This window comes from Rattus rattus, chromosome 10 (genome assembly GCF_011064425.1).
Source record: "Rattus rattus isolate New Zealand chromosome 10, Rrattus_CSIRO_v1, whole genome shotgun sequence".
Taxonomy (NCBI): domain Eukaryota; kingdom Metazoa; phylum Chordata; class Mammalia; order Rodentia; family Muridae; genus Rattus; species Rattus rattus.
Window position 1 is genome coordinate 9273325 of NC_046163.1, and position 22636 is coordinate 9295960.

At 38.0% G+C, this 22636-nt stretch overlaps 1 protein-coding gene across 1 annotated transcript in view; it reads right to left on the reverse strand.

Annotated features, from left to right (window-relative positions):
* Actr3 (actin related protein 3) overlaps positions 1-22636 on the reverse strand; it is a 42777-nt gene that overhangs the window by 12902 nt on the left and 7239 nt on the right. The window contains exons 2-7 of the mRNA XM_032914620.1: positions 12853-12908; positions 10894-11018; positions 6113-6223; positions 3914-4009; positions 2570-2677; positions 1130-1273 (exon numbers count right to left, since the gene is read on the reverse strand). Coding sequence (XP_032770511.1) covers positions 1130-1273; positions 2570-2677; positions 3914-4009; positions 6113-6223; positions 10894-11018; positions 12853-12908 — 640 coding nt within the window. The remainder of the gene's footprint in view (positions 1-1129; positions 1274-2569; positions 2678-3913; positions 4010-6112; positions 6224-10893; positions 11019-12852; positions 12909-22636) is intronic.

Sequence of the window (22636 nt, forward strand, 5' to 3'; positions counted from 1 at the left end):
CAATTCAATTTAATATCTTTGAACACAGGATTCAGCTCCATTTCACTTCCTGGTGCCCTTTTAATACTTGAACCATATATTTTATATTTTATTTTTCCTTAGAGGTAGGAATTTCATTAAGAGAAGTTTTTTTTAAAGATGTCCAGCCTAAGCAGTCTACATTGGAATAAAGCTAAATTTTCAGTGGCCTTTGGTTTGCTTTCTTTCTTTTAATGCCATAGATTTCCCAAAGAAATTAAAAAATAGTGTTAATTACACTTTTATGTATTTGGTAGTTTAGAGGATTTTTTGTTGTTTGTTTGTTTGTTTTTGTGAGATGGAGATTCTCTCTATAGTGTCAGCCATCCTAGAACTCGCTATGTAAACGAAGTTGTCCTCATATTTGGAGCTCTGCCTGTCTCCACCCCAATGCTGGGGTTAAGGTGTGAACCTGGCTCCACATGTTTAGTTTTCAGGTTATCAACTTGTGATGAAGTTCGGAAACCATTTAGTAGTTTCTTTAATATACAGGAAATAGTCAAGGCATCTTCATGTCAAAGCTGGAAAACAAAGACTACAAATGCCATACAAAGAAATGCAAATATCAGCTCTGATGATAAATGACAAATTCCAAAAGCAATACAAAAAGAAAAAGGAAAATATTTTGCCTGCATGTACGACACAAATGATATGAGAGCATATATTGTCAAAATCTAATCAGATACCTCATATACCCATCACAGTTTCTGTCACGCTCCATATCACTTGAGTAACATCCTGCATCTATCCTGCAGAGCTCAACAAGCCAATTACGACGTCAAAACAATTTTAGTAAGAGAAAAGTATTAGGATTAAAATACAGACTTCAGAGTAAGCTGTGATGTAATAATTTCTGGGTAAAATAAATCTTTACTTTTAATAAAAGGAGCAATCACAAAAGTGTATGTATAAACACTCTCATGCTAGCCTTCTCAATTTGAGAGAATTGATAGACTTTGCAAAGGGCAGGTGATCGCCAACCATTTACGTGTGAGAAATACAGAGAAAACAACTTAGCGGGATTGCTTTGATGACAGGATGTAGTAAGGAGTACTCCTCGCCATCACAGTTAGGCATCATCTCCAGCTGATGCACAATACGTGTAGCTTACCTTCACTGCTTTCGCAGTTTCCAAGGACTGTTCAGGAGGGATTCCTACTTCTCGGTCTCTCAGCAGTTGCTGAATAAAATATGTTATATCTCTTCCTGCGATTGGAATGTGTTTAATACAGCTGCCGATAACATATCCTTCAGCCTGTGCACAGGGGGAAAGGGGTCACATTTACTTTAGTATTCCTAGGTCGGTAAGATGCTTAGTGCAGAAAGCATTGGCTTTGAGTCCTGAAACCCAGAGTTTAATCCCTATAACCTGCATAAGAGTGGAAAGAGAAAACCAATCCACTCACAATGCCCAAGCACAAGCATTCCCCACCTCATTACCGTGTAATGATTTTTTAAAATTATATTTCTAAAAATTAGTTGATTAAAAAAAAAAAAAAGATCCATTTCTTAGCCAGATGTGACAAGATACCTAAAATCCCAGCATCTCAAAGGCTGCAGCAGGATTCAAGGTGTCTTCATCTACTATTGCCTCAAGACAGTGCCTCTGACTGAACCAGACACTTGCTGTTTTTAGTTAGGCCACTGAGTTCTTGAAACTACACTACGTCTCTGCCTCCTTCTGCTGTGATTGGGCATGTACAGCTATGACCTGCTTTTCATGTGGGTGCTAGAGATCTGAACACAGGTCTTCATACTTAAGAGAACAAACTCTCTTACCTACCAACTCTTCATCAGCCCACAACAATTATTTTAGATACCACAAAGGAAAAAACAAAGCACTATCAAGCACATTACACAAAGCTATGAAAAGCTAGGCACATCCTAATAAAATATTCAAGACACCCAAAGCCTAAACAAAAGGGGATATACCCACCCAGTAAACTAGGACTTGGTAATATAAAGAAGCATACGTGTTATAATAAACAATTTCAGAAACCTAAGTCTAAGTGAACACAGCCTGTCACAAAGAACAGAGTATATCATTCCATTTCTGTGAGGTTGCTGGATAGGCAAACTATTCACACAGAAAGCCTGTAGCTGACAGATGCAATGTGCACCATACTTGGGAGCTGCCATGTGCTCACTAAGAACTTTCCCGCCTGTGTGTCCTCATTTTCTTCCCTACATGACCCATGATGCCAGCTGAGACCATCAGCACAGATTACTCTGCTACTTTCCTAGGTCTTTAAGTGAAGTCAAATCTGGGCTTGATTGTGTCACATGTACTGTGTGAGGTCCAGAACCGTGTTCTCAGCTCTGGGACCTTTATCAGTTACAAATAGAACTATGACTTTGGGGCACAGCCTGCTAAGGAGCTGGCATTTGCCTCCTTTTAGCACTGTTGATGTTCTTAAGATCCTCCAGATCCTCATGCAGCCCATGATTATAGCCCAGAAACAGCTTCGAGTCTTGTAAAGATCTCACAAGTTCCTACCATTTACCCCCAGGTGTACTATTTCACATTCTCTTTAGCAATTTTTTTACTTACCACAGGAATGACATGAGTGACTCCGTCTCCACTGTCTATTACTGTACCCGTCAGCGTCCGCTCTCCTACTTGTCTTGAGGTCCAGGATGCAGCTAAGGCAAGAACAGCCTAAAAGGTAAGACAGACCATAATAAACTGTTAAAGAGTTACTATGGGTGAAAGTCTACAGAAGTAACCTGTAATGACATTACATACTTTCTGCAGTTTATGGGCCCCTTAATATCCTTGCATCAGGATACTTAGAAAGTTCAGTGTTTAAAAGGAACACTCTCTTCCTAGAGCCACAAGCAAGAGTGACACAAACATGTATGTAACAAGCACAGCAATACCTTCTCCAAACTTAAATACCACTACCCAGACTACCACAAACTACCAAGCTACTCCATCATCAACATGAGCCAGCAAGCATTACTCTTAAAAACTCAAAACTCAAAGGTTTCTGAATGCAATCTGCACTTAGCACTGTCCATATACGAGTGCTTAACTGAAAAGGCCACATGCACTTCCAGACAGCCTGAGTTATCTAGAAAACCAGTAACACACAACACCATTTTTCCTACCAAGAATCTCATCAAGGCTAATACAAAACAATTCTTTCTAGGGGAGGGGTGGGGATGGGGGTAACTTTTATAAACTGAATTATCATTTTTTAAAAAAGGTAATTTCTTAAAATCAAAATATATGAGTAGTAACTAAAAACAAATGATCAAACTAACTTTGCCCACTTGCAATGTAATACTGAAAGGAACCAAAAGGCATTTAGTTCACCATCCTCCATTAAAAACCAAAACCAAACACACAAGTCTCCCAACAATCATTTGGCTTCAGACTCCTGAGATTGAGGCCATGGCTCCGCACTCTATTTTAACACTAACAACAAAAGCATCACTTTAATAATACAATGACTGTTTATCACCACACAGTATTTTTAAAAGGTTTTACAATGAACGGTTTCACATAATGTTAAAAGAAAAAAGAGAAAAATTTTGAGATTTCATTTTGAAATATACTTTTTTGGTAAATACTGTCTTGTGATCATTTTCTACAAAATAATAAACAATTAGATCCCAAACTAGAATATGCATATATTAATATACTGGACTACAGAAATCTTATTGACTACTGCACACCAAAGAAAGGAGCAGATATAAGCAAGTGAATGAGAAGCACTGAGGAAGTCAGGCCAAGCACAGCACTACTGTGTCTAAATTTTCACTTTAAGAAAGCGGGGTATGATTTGAATTATGGTAAAGGTTTCTGGGAAAAGAGATATGCATGGTTCAGGAGAAAATTAATCCTGGATGAAATGTTCACGTCAAGCTTAAATAAGCTTAAGTCACTTACCTGCACAGCAATGTACAAGCCTGGAACATTGAAGGACTCAAACATTATTTCAGCAGTATATTCCCTGTTTTCTGGAGTATTCAGTGGAGGTTCAGTCTATTGAATGAATGATATTTTAAATAGACAATATTAGATCATTTCAAACTTCATAGGTAATTTCTAAAGGAGAAGCAATCTATAAAATAATTTATAAGGCACTAAATTTATAGGTAGAGAGACACAGACTATGGGAAAACTGTACAGAGTAGAAACAGACCAATACATATATTGAAAGTAACATGTTCTCAGTGTCTGTACGCTCCTTCTCGTTTTGCTTTTTGTTCCCTGTTTGTTTTGTCCCATGCTGGCTTGTTTATGTCTTTAGATGCTTGTTTGTATTCTAATGAGATAGAAACAAAAGGGTATGGATTTAGGTGGAAAAGTCAGCAAGATCTGCGAGGCAGTGGGGAAGGGGAACTGTAATCAGAACATATTTATTATAATTTTATTTTCAATTAAAAAACTGAAGTGTTCAATATCATTACAAGTCACCAGGAAAAGGCAAATTAGGACCAAATCAAGAGCCATAATGACTAAAATTAAAAAAGATTAACTGGCTAGAATGCAGGTGCAATTCAATTAAAATGTTGGGTGAAGAGTCACCCTAGGCCACAGCTCTATACCAGTTAAGTGTCTGCCCTACAACAGAGCAAGTCCACAAACGGGATGAAATTAATTGTCTACAAAGACAAGAATGTTCAAAGAGACAGACTGCATGACGTAATTCATCTGTGTAAAACCAACTATACGCAAGATTAATCTCATTTGTTAAGAAAAGTTAAAATAGAATGAAACACTGGTTGCCTCTAAAGAATGAGAAGCATAAATTAACTAGAAACGGTATTGATAATGTGTTATTTAAACATCTACAACTATCAAAACTAAAGGTGGGCCAATCACCTAATTCTGAAAAACTACTTCACAGAACACATCTATATTCATTCAGTCCATTATGTATGGTCTGTGGCTGTTCTCACTCTACGGTGGAGCTGGATGGCTGTAACAGAACTCGCTAAACTGTCATTTGGCTTATTCAGTATCCATCTGGCCATCAGTTCATCTGTCTGTCTGTCTAGCTAGCTAGCTAAACTATCTATCAGATCTACCTACCTATTACCTACCTATTACCTACCTACCTACCTACCTACCTACCTACCTATCACTGTCTGGCCCTTTTTCTTTTGTCACATCTGATCAAAATCCACAGATGATTTAGCTTTGTGATTTTTATAATAAACTTTATGTGAAAAAGAATATAAACCAATAATGAACTATTCGATGATGGACACACTAAGTGTTTAAGCGTGAATTGATTCTCATCTGTACATAGCTTATTTTGATGTGATTCAAAACCAAAATGCATTAACAGATGGGTAAACCAATGCATGTCAAAACTATTATGCTAATTGTACTTATACTGAAATGTTAATGATTACACTTAGGTTGTAGGCATATAGGTGTCCACAGTGATGTTCTTTTCACTTTACAGTCCAGCTACAAATAGTATTCACAAAGTACCACAATGAAACACTGAACCCTGGACTAGCAAAATTCATACTCAAGTAAAAAAGAAGACACAAAAGGCAGCCATTGTGTATTGTGAGAAGATAAAGGGGAAAAAAGGAAACGTTCATTTATTCTACTAGGAAGTTAGCAGTTCTCATCAAATAGTTTTTAAAAACAAGTAAGAGAAGCTGCTTCCCACAAAGATGCTCTGTCTCACTAGGCACAGGCTCAGAAGCAAGAGAGCTAAACAACTGTGGATGTGAGCCTCAGAAACTGAGCTGAAACAAAACTTTCTTCCCGCACATTATTTTGTCAGTAACAAAACAATTATTTACAGGTGATAGCTTAATGATTACATATTAATTATCAAAAGCATCTACATGATTTTTAGTGCTTGGCCACACTGCTATTTGTACCTGCAGCCAGATAGTCTAAAAAATGACATCGTTTTACATAACAAAGTCTTTCAGACAAGACAACTTAAATGATAAAGTATGCTTGCTAATTATACCAGAAATAGTAAAATGTTCTAGAAGGCTAACCCAGCATTTGGGAAAGTAAGGGAGAATGATCCTGAGTTTAAAGCCATCCTGAGCTTACAAAATCCCATCTAGAAAAAGGGAGAGTCCCCAATAAATCATAATGTGTACTTACCAAAAGAAAGTAATGATCTTCAGGTTCTGCCCTTAAATATTTAAAAATCACTTGCTCCATAAACCTTTCCATTAAGTCCCAGTCTTCAACTATACCATGGCGGATTGGCCACTATTAAAACAAAATTCACAAATTAAGTCTTATTAATGTCAAAAAATTAAAACTAGAGATACAAAACCAGAGTTTTAGCTCATTAGTAGATACTAGAAATAGATGTATTTCTTTATGTGTGATAACACAAGGTCATCCTGAGACTATACATGCTTAAGTAGAAATATACATAGAGAAATGAAATTATTTTTACAATGTACGTTCAGGTGGTTGAAACATAAGATGAATATGTCAAAAATGTTGACTTTATCCTAATTTCCTTAATCTCTAATTATTAGCTCATTAGCTGATATCTGTTGTATATCTAACATACAATACACACTTGGTATCTGGATATAGTGGCACACACTCACTGTTTTAGCTACTGAGGAGCCCAAAGCAGGACTGCTTGAGCTCCCAACTTTGAGAATACTCTAGGCAACAGAGAAATGTCACCTCAAAATAATAATAGTAGCAAATCAGTAAATAAAAAAATTGTTAAATATACAATATTTAATGCTAGAATAATAAATTAAGGATTTAGGATTTAATTTAGAAGGCTATATAGGTTTGTGTTGAATTGGGGAATCCTAGGTTATTAGTAAATCCACAAGTATGTCTGTGAGGGTTAAAACTCACAAGGATACACAGGATACACACCAAACCATGTGCTAGCCTACATCTAATTTTCAACATCAGTGTGTACTACATTCCTTCATGACAATGTTTCTTTGAAAAATTGGGTTGCCAGTTGTTGCTATGTAAAAACCAAACACTGTACACACACACACCCAAATCCACTTTTAAAGCAAAAAAAAAAAAAAAAAAAAAGTAGCAATGTCTAATCCATTCCACTGTTAACAGCTGTATCAGGCAAAGGATATCAATGGGAATCGTTAAAGGAAGTAATTCCCTTCAAGTTTCAAAGTTGCCTTTTTCCTGTGGCTACTGTGGTGCCTGAACCATGCTAGCGAACTACTTAATAAACACCTATCACACACATTCTTTTTCAAACTCTAGCTGTCACTGTGAAAATGTTACTGAAATTTTAAAAAAGGCACCAAGAAAGCTCCCGAATCTCTGTGACAAATACCCTTTCACACACTCAATCCGTAAGCAGCAATGAAGGGATAGCTTATCCAGTGTTGTCCTCAACACCTTTGGCTGCAGTACATGCAGTAGAAGGCATGTGTGGTGGTGTGAACAGACTTGACCTACGGGAAGTGGCACTACTGGGACATGTGGACTTTTTGGAATAGGTGTGGCCTTGTTGGACGATGTGTGTTAGATATGAGGGGCTCTGAGGGCTCCTAGTGCTCAAGCTCCACCACTGTGAAAGCCTCCTCCTGGTTTCCTTCAGATCAAGATATAGAACTTTCAGCTCCTCCAGCACCATGTCTGCCTGCAGGCTGCCGTGCCTTCCACCATGAGGATAATGAACTGAACTTCTGAAACTGTACACCAGTTACATGTTTGTCTTTATAAGAGTTGCCTTGGTCGTGGAATCTCTTCACAACAATAGAAACCCAACCTAAGGCACTTCACCTTGTCTAGGCCATCTACACTAGCCACTCTGCTCATGTGACACTCCATAGAGTCGATTCTTTCAATGTTCTAACCACATCAATCTCAGCTTTCCCTAGAAACCCTTCTCATAAGCAGCAGGTAATGCCTTGTATGTTTCACAGACAAAGGAGAATTTCAAGAAAGAAATTGAATATACTTCACCAAATCTGTAAACTTCTACTACAATGTTAGCGATACTCCCTGTATTTCTGTATACATGGTTATTTCTCTGTGTGCGATGTACATGTGAATGCAGGTGCCTAAGAGTTCAGAAAAAAAAAGTATCTTAACCCCTGGAGCTGGAGTGCCAGGTGGTTATGAGCGGAGGGCCCTATGAAAGAACCCACCGAACCATTTCTCTAGCTCCCACCCCATCCAATTTGTCTTCTAGAATGCACTCCTACAGCTTTCTCCAAGACCATGTTATATGCCCCTTTCAGTTTTCTAAGCAATATTTAGCATTAAATGTCTCTCCCATCTTACTTCTGCGTCTTACCTTTTTATCTCTCCCTCCACAAGTCATAGCCTAACCTCAAGAAATAGTATTCCGTCTGCCAGTCTTTCCTGATCTACCATTCACAAAGCTACATTCATCCAGCTCCACTGTATTTCTAAAATGGTACCTCTGCAGACATCTTATTGGATAGTTCATGCTGTGTACCTCTCTGTATCTCTCCACTCAAGTCTAATTAGTACACTTCCCAGGCTTTTCTCCTGCTGTAGACTCCCCTAGGTGACATCGCTCACTGTCCAAAGTAACTGATCCCTCCCCTTCTCTCTACCTTACCCATCTTGTTTCTGAGCTCCAAAGCCTGCACATTATTTTGTCTCAAAACATGTGAGCTGCCTCACAGGTACTTCAAATACACTACATAGTCTCAAAAAATAAACTTTAAACTTTAGCATACTTCTGACTCACTTTTAGATTTCTGTACCAACAATAAAAAAGCAAGAAATGGTGGATCATGGCAAATGTACAATAAAAGTGCAATCAAGAGATGAGAATATAGGAGATTTAATAGGCTGCTGATTTTTCCCCATAAGTAAATAACCAAGAAATAAGAATAAAATACAAACACAGAAAAAGAAGTTATAGGGCAGACGACTCATGAGACTTAACTACTAAATCCAGGGGAAGGTCCTTATTTTAACCATGACCCAAACATTTACCAATTAGGAAACATTCAAGAGAAATGTACTAAACTCTGACTAAAACCACAAGATACTGTTAACAGGCCAAGTACTTTTAAGTGAATGACTAGAAAGTAATTAGGAATGGAATAGCAAAGTAAGGTCAGTTACAAGTTTGTAACTGCTAAAGCTGAGTGACAGGCATGTGTGGGGTCAATTTATTTTTCCTCTAATTTTACTGATTTATTGTTGTTTTGAGACAAAGTCTCACTATGCAGCTCTGACTGGCCTGGTACTTGCTATATATACGAGGATGGCCTCAGACTCACAAAGATGCTGCCTCTGCTTCTGCCTCCCAAGAGCTGGGATTAAAGGTATGCACACCACACCCAGCCCTTTACTTTTAGCTTTGAATTTTTCTATAACATTTTAATGTACACATGTGAATAAACACACACATACATACATGCCTTTCAACTCTCTTTATCCCTACTAGATTTACCTTAGTCCAGCAGTTAGCTTGTGAATCATGAACCATTTGGGGACTGAGTATCAGATATCCTGCATATCAGGTCTTTATATTACAATTCATAATTGTAGCAACAAAATATATGGTTGGGGATCATCACAACATGAGGAACTATTTTAAAGGGTCTTAGCATTAAGAAGGTTGAGAACTTCTGCCTTGGCCCAAGTCACGAACATTCCTTGCCATCTATCATTGTCTTAGAAACATGCCTCCCTCAATTAATTTCTCTTCACGATTTGAGCACTACAACAATTTCTTTATATCTTTCCTCTAAATAAGGTCCACAATAATCCTGAAGTATTAATAGCTCCATTGCATAGATAAATAGACTGCTAAATCCCCAACTAGACTAACTAAAGTACAGAAAGTTGTCATTGAATACCATAAAGCTAGAAAGAAATACAACCAAAATTCAAGGTCAAACAGAACGTATTAACACTGTTGATCCAGTATATCCATGGATGTTACCTGTGTGTGGACTGGCTCTCATGAAGCCCCTGGACTTCAGGCAGATAAGCTATGCTGCTCCCTGTCTTCCTCATAAGCCTTCTTATGCACTGGCTTCTGCCTAATGACTGTCTGCACATCTTACCTAACTCCAGACTCAGCTCAATAATTTATCCTTCAAGGACTGTTAAATCCCCAACTAGACTAACAACTTCTGTAGCACACACCTACAACATCCTATCCTGCTTTCTTTTCCTTTTACTCACTTCATAATATATCCCTGGGAGAGAAGTTGTTTCTTACTACTTTCTTTGCAGCACAAAGCAAAACCTCAATGTTGTATTTTTACATATAGTAGGGTAGTTATTCATTTAACATTACAAAGGAAGAAAAGCATGAAGGAGGAAATGAATGATTGGAAGTGTTTACCTCCCAAGAAGGCTAGAGTAGTTAGCTATGAACAAAGACACAGGAAGATGTGTGTTACAAGATTTGCTCTTACGTGGTACAATCAGCCGCATACATTCTCTAAGCTACACAATGAAGACTACTTGCCTTACTGTGTAAGTTCTATAGCAATGAAGGGATAGACAGAAGGGGAGGAAAGAGGAAGAACAATATTCCCACGTGACTGAGAAGAAATGAATATCTGATCAATGAAGAAATCTTTCTAGATGTAGCTATGTGGAGAAAGAAAACTCAATCCCTACTGAGATCCCTGAGAGGCAATGGCATGGAAAAGTAAATCCACCCACTTCAATATGTTAAAGCTGAAAGGAAGAGGAGAGCAGAGCCAGGTGGTTTTAATCCTGGCTTTAAGCTTCTTTAATCCTAGCACTCAAGAGGCAGAAGCAGGCAAATCTCTGAGTTCAAGACCAGCCTGCTCTACAGTCAGTTACAGGTGAGACCCTTTCTCGAAAATTTTAAAACAAAAAACAGAAAACTCGTCTGGAGAGAGCAACAAAGCCACAAGAGTGAGACAGGCCAGCAGCTGACTGGAACCCTCTTAGAAACATACCTTTGTTGCATATGTGGGCTTTTCTATTGCTTCATCACCAATGAAGAAGTCTAGGTCATCCACGCCTTTCATCACCCTCCTCTGGGCTTGGTCACCCACTTTTGCAGACTCTTTAATGGCAATACCTTTGAAGTAAGTTAATTAGACATTTTAAATTTTCATCTCTTCAAATGAAACAACTTTTAACTTGCCTTCTTCAACTGTAAAATGTTGCTAAAAACAACAAATAAGCATGATCCAGAATACTTAAAACTGTTAACTAAGGAACAAAAGCTGTAAGAAACTGGCCTTTCATACATCAACACCTCAGCTTCATCTCAGAGGCAAGTCCTCAAGTATAAACCACAAAAAGGTATTACTATGGGACTGTTTCAGCTCTATTTCCAAAAACTATTAAATCCATTTTGATTCTAATTATGTGGATGTATATGTGTTACTAGGGTCTCACGCATTCAGGTGTATACTTCCACCAAGCTATATACCCAGCCTTTATAAATTTTTTACTTTTGAGACACAACCTACTAAGTTATCCAGCCAGTCTTAAACTTGAAACCTGCCTCCTTCAGCTTCACAAACAATAAGAACTGCAGTCCTTTGCTACCAACCCTTAGCTTAGCTCTGAATCCTGTATTGCCAGAATGATGGCTCAGTGGGTAAAAGTGCGTGTTTCAGAAATCTCATGACCTAAGTTCAACATAAGACTTGTAAGAAAGGTATTCTGACCTCTACATGCATGTTATGACAACTATGCAACCATACTCAACATACAAACAATAAACTAAAAATAGAATTCTAATCTTATAAAGTCAATATATAACTTGGTGGACAGTCAAGAAATTAAAGGTGAATAACACTAGCCAATAAAAGAAGAAAACCTACAAAAAGAACTTTTAAAAACAAGCTTTCTTTGCATCTCTATTTATTTTTATCCAATGGAGATCTACTAAATTTTAATCTTAAATACGAGAAGTAATCCCTTTAAAGAATTTCAGAATTCTGTGTCATTTCCCAGAGGTAAAATCTATTATGTACTTTTCAGAGCTAGAGATGACTTGGTGATTGAGAGAGCTTACAGTTCACCCAGAAAACCCACATTTAGTTCTCAGCACACTCATAATTCACAACTGCCATAACTCCAGCTCTAGGGGACTGGATACTCTCCTGTGTCTCATACTCACATATGGTGCCCGTATATACACACACGACCCTCACATACACACATGAATAAAAATAAAAACATTGTTTTAAAAGAAACCCTGCCATGTAGTCTAATTAGGTTTTAATTTTGTAAGTTCAAATCTTCACTCATAATCATGCAAACTGCTTTCAGATGATGGAAATCAAAAATACAAAAATAATGCTGAGGGTAATATGCACCTTTACTAATAAAAATACCTCTTACAACCTAAACCTACTAAAACTGTTACGATCAGCAGAACAAAAGTTCGCCAAGACAATGTTACAAGCATAGTAGCTTATGTCAGAGAGCAGTGAGGCTGCTGAGTTAAGGCCCACTGGCTCTTCACTGTCAAATATTGGTGTCTGCACCAACTGTCTATAGGACAGGTCTTGCAAACAGCCAAAGGATGGTCACCTTAGCTGAGTTACAGGTACTAGAGTTGTGCTACTTAATAACCAGTTACAGACACACACACACACACACACACACACACACACACACACACACACACACACAGAGGTAGCAGCAATATCCTCAAACAGAGACTATTTAATTATCAATTCACTACTGGGTTTTGTTTTGTTTTCCTTATAGAGATACTTAGCAGATTTGGTAAAGACCTGAAATTTAAGAGTTGGAAATAAGGTTCCATTTATAGGCAATCAGGCAATTTCTAAATGCCTGATTCTGATATAAAAGCATGCTTAATGACTTATTTTACTTTGATAATGAGGAAGACATTTAAATTAGTTCAACCACGGAGTAAAAGAAATACTTACATGATGGGATGATAAACTGTGGTTCTGTATTTCCAGCATATCCTAGTTTTGTATATCTGCAAAATAAAAATTTCATAAAATTTCACTAACCTCAATATGTATTCTGCAATTTTTGTTAAAAAGTGAGAGTTCATTGTACATACATATTCAAAAGTTTAGTTCATTCAGCATCTCTGCCTTGAAAACTATCAAAATCACTTCCTGGCAATGGTGGTGCACACCTTTAATCCTAGCACTTGAGAGGCAGAGGCAGGCAGATCTCTTGTGCGTTTGAGGTCAACCTGACTACAAAACGAGTTGCAGGAAGGACAGGGCTATAACACAGAGAAACTATCAAAATCAAATATGTCTGTAGTTCTGTTTCTTTCTGCTGTATTGTGGACCAAACTATGGGGTTCTGCACAAGATAGGCAAGTGCTCTATTACTAAGCTACAAACTCAAATGCCCACAGCTTTTAAAAAAAAATGTACATTTTGTATGTATGAATGCATGTATGTATGCATAAGTGTTCACCACAATGCAGGTATGGAAGTCAGGGGATAACCTGGGTCTCTTTTCCATCATGTAGGTTCCAAAGACTGAACACAGATCATGATGCTTGACAGCATACTCTCCCTTTGTAAGTTTACTCATTTACTGTGTGTGCACAAGCCACAGCATGCATGTGGAGGTCAGAGAATAACCTTCAGAGATAAGCTCGCTCTCTTTCACCATAGGGATTCAGAGACAGAAGTCTACAGGTAGTCAGGTTTGGCAGCAAGCACCTATACTCACTGAGCCATCCCACCCACCACTACCACTTCAATCAACTAATAATAGAGGACTATTACTGTATGTGTGAAGCAACATGCAAGAAAACCTTCTCTATAACCTTATTTGTAATGGCAAGAGACTGGAAATGTCCAAAGGGAAACTAGCAAAATACACTCAGTTTACACTGTGGCTATTATGCCCCTTTTATGTACCTACTGGAACACTACAGATATACTGGGGTAGCTGAACAAAGCAAGGTACAGAACAATAAGCAAAGTGTGCTGTATCTACATAAAAGTGAAATAAACACAAGGGAGAGGAATAAGAACATATGAAATACATTTGATAATCTAGACACAAAATATTTCTAAAATGTATGACATAAGTAATTTGGTTGCATCTACAGGAGGAAAACAAGTAGGATACAGAGTGAGATGATTTTATTAAATTATATGTCATTTCATATCACTTAAGTGTTATACTATTAAAGTGATTTTTAATGTTTTGATCCGATATTCACCTATTAAAATAAAAACTATTAAAATATTAATAAAAATTATAATAATTAGAAACTGTAATGAAACTTTGACAATATGCTAAGAGCTACTTATAAAATAGATGTGCACACTGTTAATGACAAGTAAGCATTAGAGAGCCAGTCACAACAACTTGTATTATTCCATATGCAAACTTACTAAAATTTCTGTGACACCACTAGACTCTGATAATATCTGCAGAAAACTTTTCAAATGTGAAAAAAAGCATTTCTTTTGGGATGGTCAGTCCCAAAACAAGGTTTAAAAAAATTGAATATGCCAAACACATTCAACCAGTAAATATTAGGAGAAACACAGACTGTCCAAAATATGATTTTGCTCTGTCACCTAAACCTTCCAATATTTCCCACTGACTATGCCTGTTTTGTTTTAAGCAAAACTCTCAAACTCGATACTGCTCCTTTAATGTGATGCCTAAGAACGCCCCCTCCCAACCCCCATCCCCAAGCTGCTCTGATGCTGTGTTAGTCTAGAGCTATAGAACTGCTGACAGCCTCTGAAAGCTCATCTAATCACATGCTACTAGCCTCTGTTAACCCTGCTCTGACCACATCTGATGACTGCCCTCCAGCCCAGCACAACCGCTACACCCCTGTTCATCTCGCAAAATGCAGGTTGTGTACCAACTGCCTCTGGCTGAAAACTTTCACAGCCTCTCCAGACAACCAACTGCCTCTATATTCTTAATAATTTCTGACTGTAAAAAAAGTTAACTGGGCTCTGACAAGGGTTAAACACGATAGCAGGGTAAAGTCTTTATTTACCATGGCATCTGACACAGCACACACAAGTACCCGTGCCAATTCTACTTTCCACACATTCTCTCCAACCTGTCCACTCCTTAGACCATCTTAAGTCACATACATAACTTTATTACAAACTTACCATTTTACAAGCCAATTGAGACTTATATTGCAGTTTATATCTGATTCCCTTTCACAACACAGTAGTATTTTATTCTTCCAATCCGAAATGTATTACTAATGTCAAATCTTTATGTGGGGGGGGGGGGAGACTGGGGTACCACAAAACTCCCATAATAGCTGGAAGCGAACAATTCTGAACTGTCCACAGGTCTGCAAACAGTAACTGGAAGTGCTCACATACATAAAAACCCCCACAAACTGATGAACATGTTCCCCCACGGGGATCCCATCAGAAATAAGATAACAACGTTACCTTTGAACATTACCATAAGAGTCCAGGTTATTAATCAGTTGCCTAATGCAATGGTTTTCAACCTTCCTAATGCTGTGATCTTTTAACACAGTTTTTCATGCTGTACTGACTCCCAATCATAAAACTATCTTTGATGATACTCATAAGTGTAATTTCACTACTGTTATGAATAGTAATTAATATCTGATGTGCAGGATATCTGATATGCGATCCTGTGAGGGTCGGCACCCACAGAATGAGAAGAACTGCACTAATGGAAGAGGGCCAATGGTACACCTTCCCGCTGCTGGGTAAATGGAATGGAGTAGTACATCATATGACATGGAGGACTTATCTAATACAAGATAACCTCAAACTGTATGAGCCCCAAACCCTCAAACAGGATGTCCTGCTTTCAAGTCTGGAACTCCTACAAAGCAGAAGAGAATAATCTCTACAAATCACTGCCTAACCCCAAAATCTTAAAATGATAGTCTACTGCCTACAAGATAAGAGTACGAACTTGTTTCGACTTTCCTACAATTAGTCCATTGTAAAATAGTTAATAAAGTCCCCACCAAATTAAAACAAAAAATTAGGGGGCTGAAGAGATGAGTCAACAGTGAAAAGCACAGGCTGTTCTTCCAGTGACTTAGGCTTCCCAGCACCCATGTGGCAAATTACAAGCATTCCTAACTGCAGTACCAGATGATCCAACTTCTCTTTGGGACTCGGAGGGCACCAGGCTCACATGTGCTGTATAGACATACACACAGACAAAATGCCCGTAACACACAAACTAACTAACTAAATAAATAAGTTTTTAAAAATTGGATCAGGGGCAGGAGAGATGGCTCAGTGGTTAAGAGCACTGACTGCTCCTTCTAGAAATCCTGAGTTCAAATCCCACAACCATCTGAAATGAGATTTGATGCCCTCTTCTGGTGTGTTTGAAGACAGCTACAATGTACTCATTAAATAAAATAAATAAATCTTTAAAAAAAAATTGGATCAGATCCTCTCATGCCTCGACCTGAGCAGTATGTATAATCAGCCATACATTCAGTCCTGTGTAAACTCCTCATATGAAAAACCAGAAGACAGGCTGGAGAGATGGCTCAGTGGTTCAGAGCACTGACTGCTCTTCCAGAGGTCCTGAGTTCAAATCCCAGCAACCACATGGTGGCTCACAACCATATGTAATGGGATCTGATGCCCTCTTCTGGTGTGTCTGAAGACAGCTACAGCGTACTCAGATAAATAAAGTAAATAGCTCTTAAAAAAAAAAAAAAAGAAAAGAAAAGAAAAACCATTAGACAATCCCAAAGTGTGTAAGCCTTCAGATAAAGACTGGCCACTAGCCTTGCTTTTATGAAGTAAAGAATATACTCTTATATCTTATAACAAGGAAGAATCACCAGAAACAACCAAGGACATGTGGAAACTGGTTAGGTTTAAAAAAAAAAAAAAGTTTCCTATATAAAAAAAGACCACTGAAGAAACCTAACAGCCCAATGACAGTGACAGAGTCAGGAAACCTAAATGCACTCTGAAAGCAGAGTAAGAAAAAGAGAAACACTAGAGCCCAGGTGACCAAGTTATTTTATTTAAGTAGTTTGTGCATGTTTTGCTTTCAAAAGCATCTCATAACTAATAACATACTTGAAAATACCAACAGATTATAAATATGAAACCACTTAAAGGAATATGGATCACACTTTAAAATGAACTGGATAAGATGAGCTGTGATAAAAGCTAAAGAACAATAAACACAGTAACACTCTGAACACAGATGATTCAGAAGGGGCAGAGCATAAGTGGCGGTATGGGCCTGTGACCCCAGCTCCACCTACCCCCAAATCAAACATGAGAAGGCTCAGAATGAACCTCAGTGGTGTGGATTTATACAGTATGAACCACACCTTGGGTTCAATCCCCAGAACTACAGAGTTAGGAAGTCTAAGTGACACTCGTTTTCTTTCAGCAACTTTAAAGCAGACAGCACAACACAACAAACGCAGGTCACAGCACATTAGAATGGAAGGTCTTCACCCCACTGAGTCTGTGAGACCGGTTTTCTAAACTTTCTTAGCAGCTGAAAGCCTATGAAAAACCTGCTTCTATCCTTACATAGCATGACACATTGTATACGATCTTTTTTTTTTTTTTTTTTTTTTTTTTTTTTCCGGAGCTGGGGACCCGAACCCAGGCCTTGTGCTTGCTAGGCAAGCCCTCTACCACTGAGCTAAATCCCCAACCCCATTGTATACAATCTTAAGATAAGATTATCCAGGTGGAAGTCAAAGATATCTACTGATTAATCTCAATATACCCTGCTGTTGAAAAGCTCAGCTTTAACTTGGACACCACTTTCTCTTTATTCTATAATCAATAAGAACTTTAGAGTAAGAATGCCATAGCTAATTCACAGAGAGCTTGCAGCAAATATTAGCTGGAAAAATAAATTACAACTGCTTAGCAAGCTTTTCTAATTCTACAACGCCAAGCTTTTTCTCTCTACCTGCTAGTAAATGTTCAACCTTACACAAAAAGCCTGGTAGAATATTGAGAGAAAATCTGAACCCTCAATGAACAGAAACAACTATTCAAGTTCCTTCAAGTTCAATTCCTGGAATCTGGGAGGACTTAGGATCAAAAGGACACAGGTGAGACAAGAACAATGGCTCACTCCTGGAAGCTTAGTATGGGGAGGCTAGAGCAGAAGGTCCTTGAATTTGAGGCCAACATAATGATCAGAACTAGTCTCAGGCTAACCTATATTAACCCAGCAAGAACCCCACCATCAAATAAAATAAAATAAAAATAAAAATAAAATAAAATAAAGAGATGCTTCTATCATTTGAAGTCTATATCATGATCCTACACACATCAATAATGACAGACTGTAAGATCACAGAAACAGACTTTAGTCTTCTAATATCTAAGTTCAAAAGGCTCCCATAAAATTAAAAGAAACAATACACAGCACTTCACTTTCTAAGAATCAGTGAATTTTCCTTCCCAAATTACTTGTCCTCCCTAGACCTCTTTACATGCTATTATGACCTAGATCTCAATGTTTTACCCTCATCTCTACCCATTCCTGGAATAATCTCTTCCAAAATTCCCAATCCATAAGGCAATACTTGTCTATCATCACAAACATCACAGATCACAGCAGTAAAACACAAAAGGCCACAAATTTTATGCTTCTACTTTTTGTGAAATCCCAAAAGTTGACGAATCCATAAAGACAGAAAGTGAATCAGAAAGAATACGCCAAGTGTTGAGGGCAGAAGGAATGAACTGCTAGTGAGCCCTGAGTGAGGAAAATACCCCCAACTGACTGATGACTGTATTACCTAGTGAACAGGCTAAAAACTACTCAGTTTTACACATCACACCTAACATGTCTGATCGCTGCCAAGAAGTTTACACTGGAGAAGCGCCTAAGTATATGATGAGTTAGCTAGCATATGGGAAGCAACTAGAACAGTACCTGGAATACGAAAAGCACTGTATATTTACTCTTATTTTCTTATCTTTTCTGCTGTCGGGAGGAACCACTCAGGAGAATTAAGTCTTGGTAGGAAGCAAAACCTCAGTCTTGTATGGGAGGAAAGGGAAATAACTCATCACACATCAGATACAAACTCACCAATATATGCTCTAACTCCAGCTAGTCTGATCAGAACTTGGAATCCTGAGTGCAGCAAGGGCTCGGCTTAGGTCTCATGCTGTTCCTGCAGCACATCTTTGCCTGGACTCTCCTTCTTTGTTCCTGCACTCAATAATTTTTCTTTTACAGTCCCTGGAGTAATTTTGTTAACGTTACTGTATCCAAATGTCTACAGCAAAACTAAGGGATATTTCTTTTGATTCTTCTCAGTCTTCCTAACAATTTTAAAACTCATCTCCCTGTTTTAAAAGCTCAATCTTCTTTTGTTTTACAATTGGCTTTCATATTGCAATAGAACCTGAAACAAGGTGAGCAGAGTCATTCACACATACTGAGAGGACAGCCACAGGATAAACGGATTCAGCTTTAAAAGACAACTTTCCAAAATCTACACAGCACATTAGATTGCCCCTTAAAGGTGTTCTAAACTTTCAGTCTTTACTAGTTATTTGCTGTCTCCTCTAATGAAGAAAGCAAAATTGCAAAGACTTTGAACAGTAAACGTTATTGTCTCTATTAGAACTTCACGTGCTTTTTAGATAAAACGGCCCCAAATATGTCATGTGTTCCAGAGATAGTCATCTATCTAGCCCTACTACTCACTAAGCAGTTTCATTTCAACTACATTATTTCAGAGACACAGAACAAGGCCTCAGAGTCTAGGTAACTTTTCTTTTTCCAAAGAAATTTCTTTTCTTAAATTCGACTATGTATCTTACTGTATTTTGTATGGTCACTAGCAATAAAGGATTGATAGGGTCTCCGGCATCCCAGGCTAGCCTTAAATTCACTCTGTAACCCTCCTCCTGCCTTCCTCAGAGCTGGAGTTACGAGTGCGCTCTACCACACACTCAGGTCCCATAGATACTCACTTTCAAACTCAAACTCAAAAATAGTCGTTTTCCTTTTAACATTTAACTAATAGAAATTATTTTCCTAACTGAACTATCTAAAATTAATCTGCAATTGTCAACATGTCCATTAGGTACAATATTTATTCTCAGAATACTGAAGTGATCCACACACAATTCATCACTTAACTTGCACTGTAATCTGTCTACGCATTCCATGTTCATACCTGTAAGCATAATGTCACAGTGCACTGTGTAAAGATGACCCCTGCATTATTCAAATGCTGATTTCCCTGACCCTCTATCTTGTTGCAATCAGGACATGGCACTGTAATGCTTATTCTAAGTATCTGCTGTTTGGAACTTTGTATAAACATTGATCCCCATTTATTCTCTGACTTGTCAATAAAAGCTGATCGGCCAATGGCTGGGCAGAAGAGTAAATGGGGCTGGATTTCTAGCAGCCAGGAGGAGAGAGGCAGGGGGAGGATGAAAGGATTCACCAAGAGGAAGGGGAGAGACATCGCTGAATAAACACCTGAACACCTGAAGCCCAAAGAGCCAGACAAATCCTAACATGTAAGTACCTTGGGGATTTTGGCTGGGAGGTAGCCAGATTAGTTTAGAGGATCAGAATAGATTATTAACTTCCCAGTTATGCCAGTTGCCATAAAGCTTGATTAAATATAAATCTTATACTCCCAGTCTCATTCATTTGAGTTAGCCAGGGATAGAGAAAAATCAACATTAAAATGCCTTTACAATACTAAATGTAATAGTTCTAAAGATAATTATTTTTCAAGGATGGATACTTAAGAATTCTCTTTAAAACTAGATTAAAAATTTAACCACTTACTGAATACAGTATATTCCTGAACAGTTTCTGGAAGGATTGCACCCTGGGGCTCAAACTCTAGATCAGAGGTTCTCAACATGACCCCTTTGGAGGCCAAAGGACCCTTTCACAGGGGTCACATATCAACAGCTATCTTGTATATCAGATATTTTCAATTCCTAACAATAGTAAAATTACACAGTTATGATGAAGTAGTAACGAAGTAATTTTATGGTCAGGTCACCACCACAACAAGGGGAACTGTATCAAAGAGAGGCAGCAATAGGAAAGTTGAGAACCACTGCTCTAGATCTACTCAATACCTCAGGATCTTTACCTTTAAAATGTAAATACACAAAATGTATATACTTCTGTAAGGTTTCTGAAAGAGGACTAGCAATCTCAAAAACAAACTTACAAAGAACCTTGAAAAAGCTGATTTCCACAACCCATTCAACATCTGTGGTTACCTGAATGAAGTAGAATGGTGCTAACAGGAGGTGTGGCCTTGTTGGAGGCCTTTTCACTAGGGACAGGTCTGTGGCTTCACACCTACTCACAGGTAATGCATGCTTGCTCTCCCTACTACATAACTCCATTCAGTGCAGTGCTCAGCTCGATAATTAATTCTAAGTGAATCATTAGGTACTTCACTCAAATCTTTAAAAAAAAAAATTACAATTTGTCTTAGGGTTTCTATTCCTGCACAAAACATGACTAAGAGGCAAGCTGGGTAGGAAGGGGTTTACACAGCTTACACTTCCACATTGCTATTCATCACCAAAGGAAGTCAGAGCAGGAACTTGGAAGCAAAAGCTAATCAGAGGCCATGGAAGGGTGCTACTTACTGACTTGCTTCCCCTGTCCTGCTCAGCTTGCTTTTTAATCCAGAACCACCAGCCCAGGGATGGCACCATCAGCCCAGGGATGGCACCACCCACAATGGGCTGGGTCCTCCGCTCTTGATCACTATGCCTTACAGCTGTATCCCAGGGAGGCATTTCCAAAAGGGAGGCTCCTCTCTCTGTGATAACTCCAGCTTGTGTCAAGTTGACACAGAAAACCATCCAAATACACAATTTCACTTAATTTATGAAAGTAACACAAAGTAAATGAATTCTTGAAGGAAAAAAAAAAAGCTTACAAGACACATAATAATTTCTAAACTTTAAACAAGCAAGTATTTGTTCTCTGGTTTCAACTAATACCAAAAACAAAGTTTACATTTTCACAGTTTAAAATCAAGCCTAAATATAAGGTCTTTGTATTCTAAAACTCTCTTCTTAAAAACCCTTTATTTATACTTAACCCTGGGGTAACGCATAGCTTGTAGCTTGCTAGAAGGTAGTAACTGAAATAAATTATCCTCTAAAAAGAAAACAAAAGCATTTAGGAAGAAAATGAAGGAATGTTCTGCATCAGCACATCTCTGAGTGTTCAGGAACCTGGATGAAGAAGACACACAGTACACAAACTCACTGCCACTCACTCCTCTACTGGTTTCAAAGAACTGGGATGAAAAAGCTAGTAAGTTGAAATTAAGGCAATGGATCAAGAATGATTTGGGAGAAAAACTGAAACAGCAACAAGTCATTAACATTTCACAAAACACCTCTTGAGAACATAAGAATGTCATCTATCATTTTTGCTCCAGTGATATTATGAAATGTCATTTTTGTGTCTTAAGATCTAAAGGCCCACACAGCTATACAACCAAATACAAAGTATATCATCACCTTTATTATAAAGAACAAATCTATAACAGTAACATCACCTATATTACACTGCCTAACTCATGAATAGTTAAGGGCCTGGTGGGTGAGAGTGCATTTTGTAGTATTGTTAGCATTTAACTGTTTGTTCTTGCTTCTTTCTGCATAAGCCTATTATACACTGGTAGTGCCATTAAAACCCTAACAAGTTCCAATAGAGTTACACACACTGAATGCT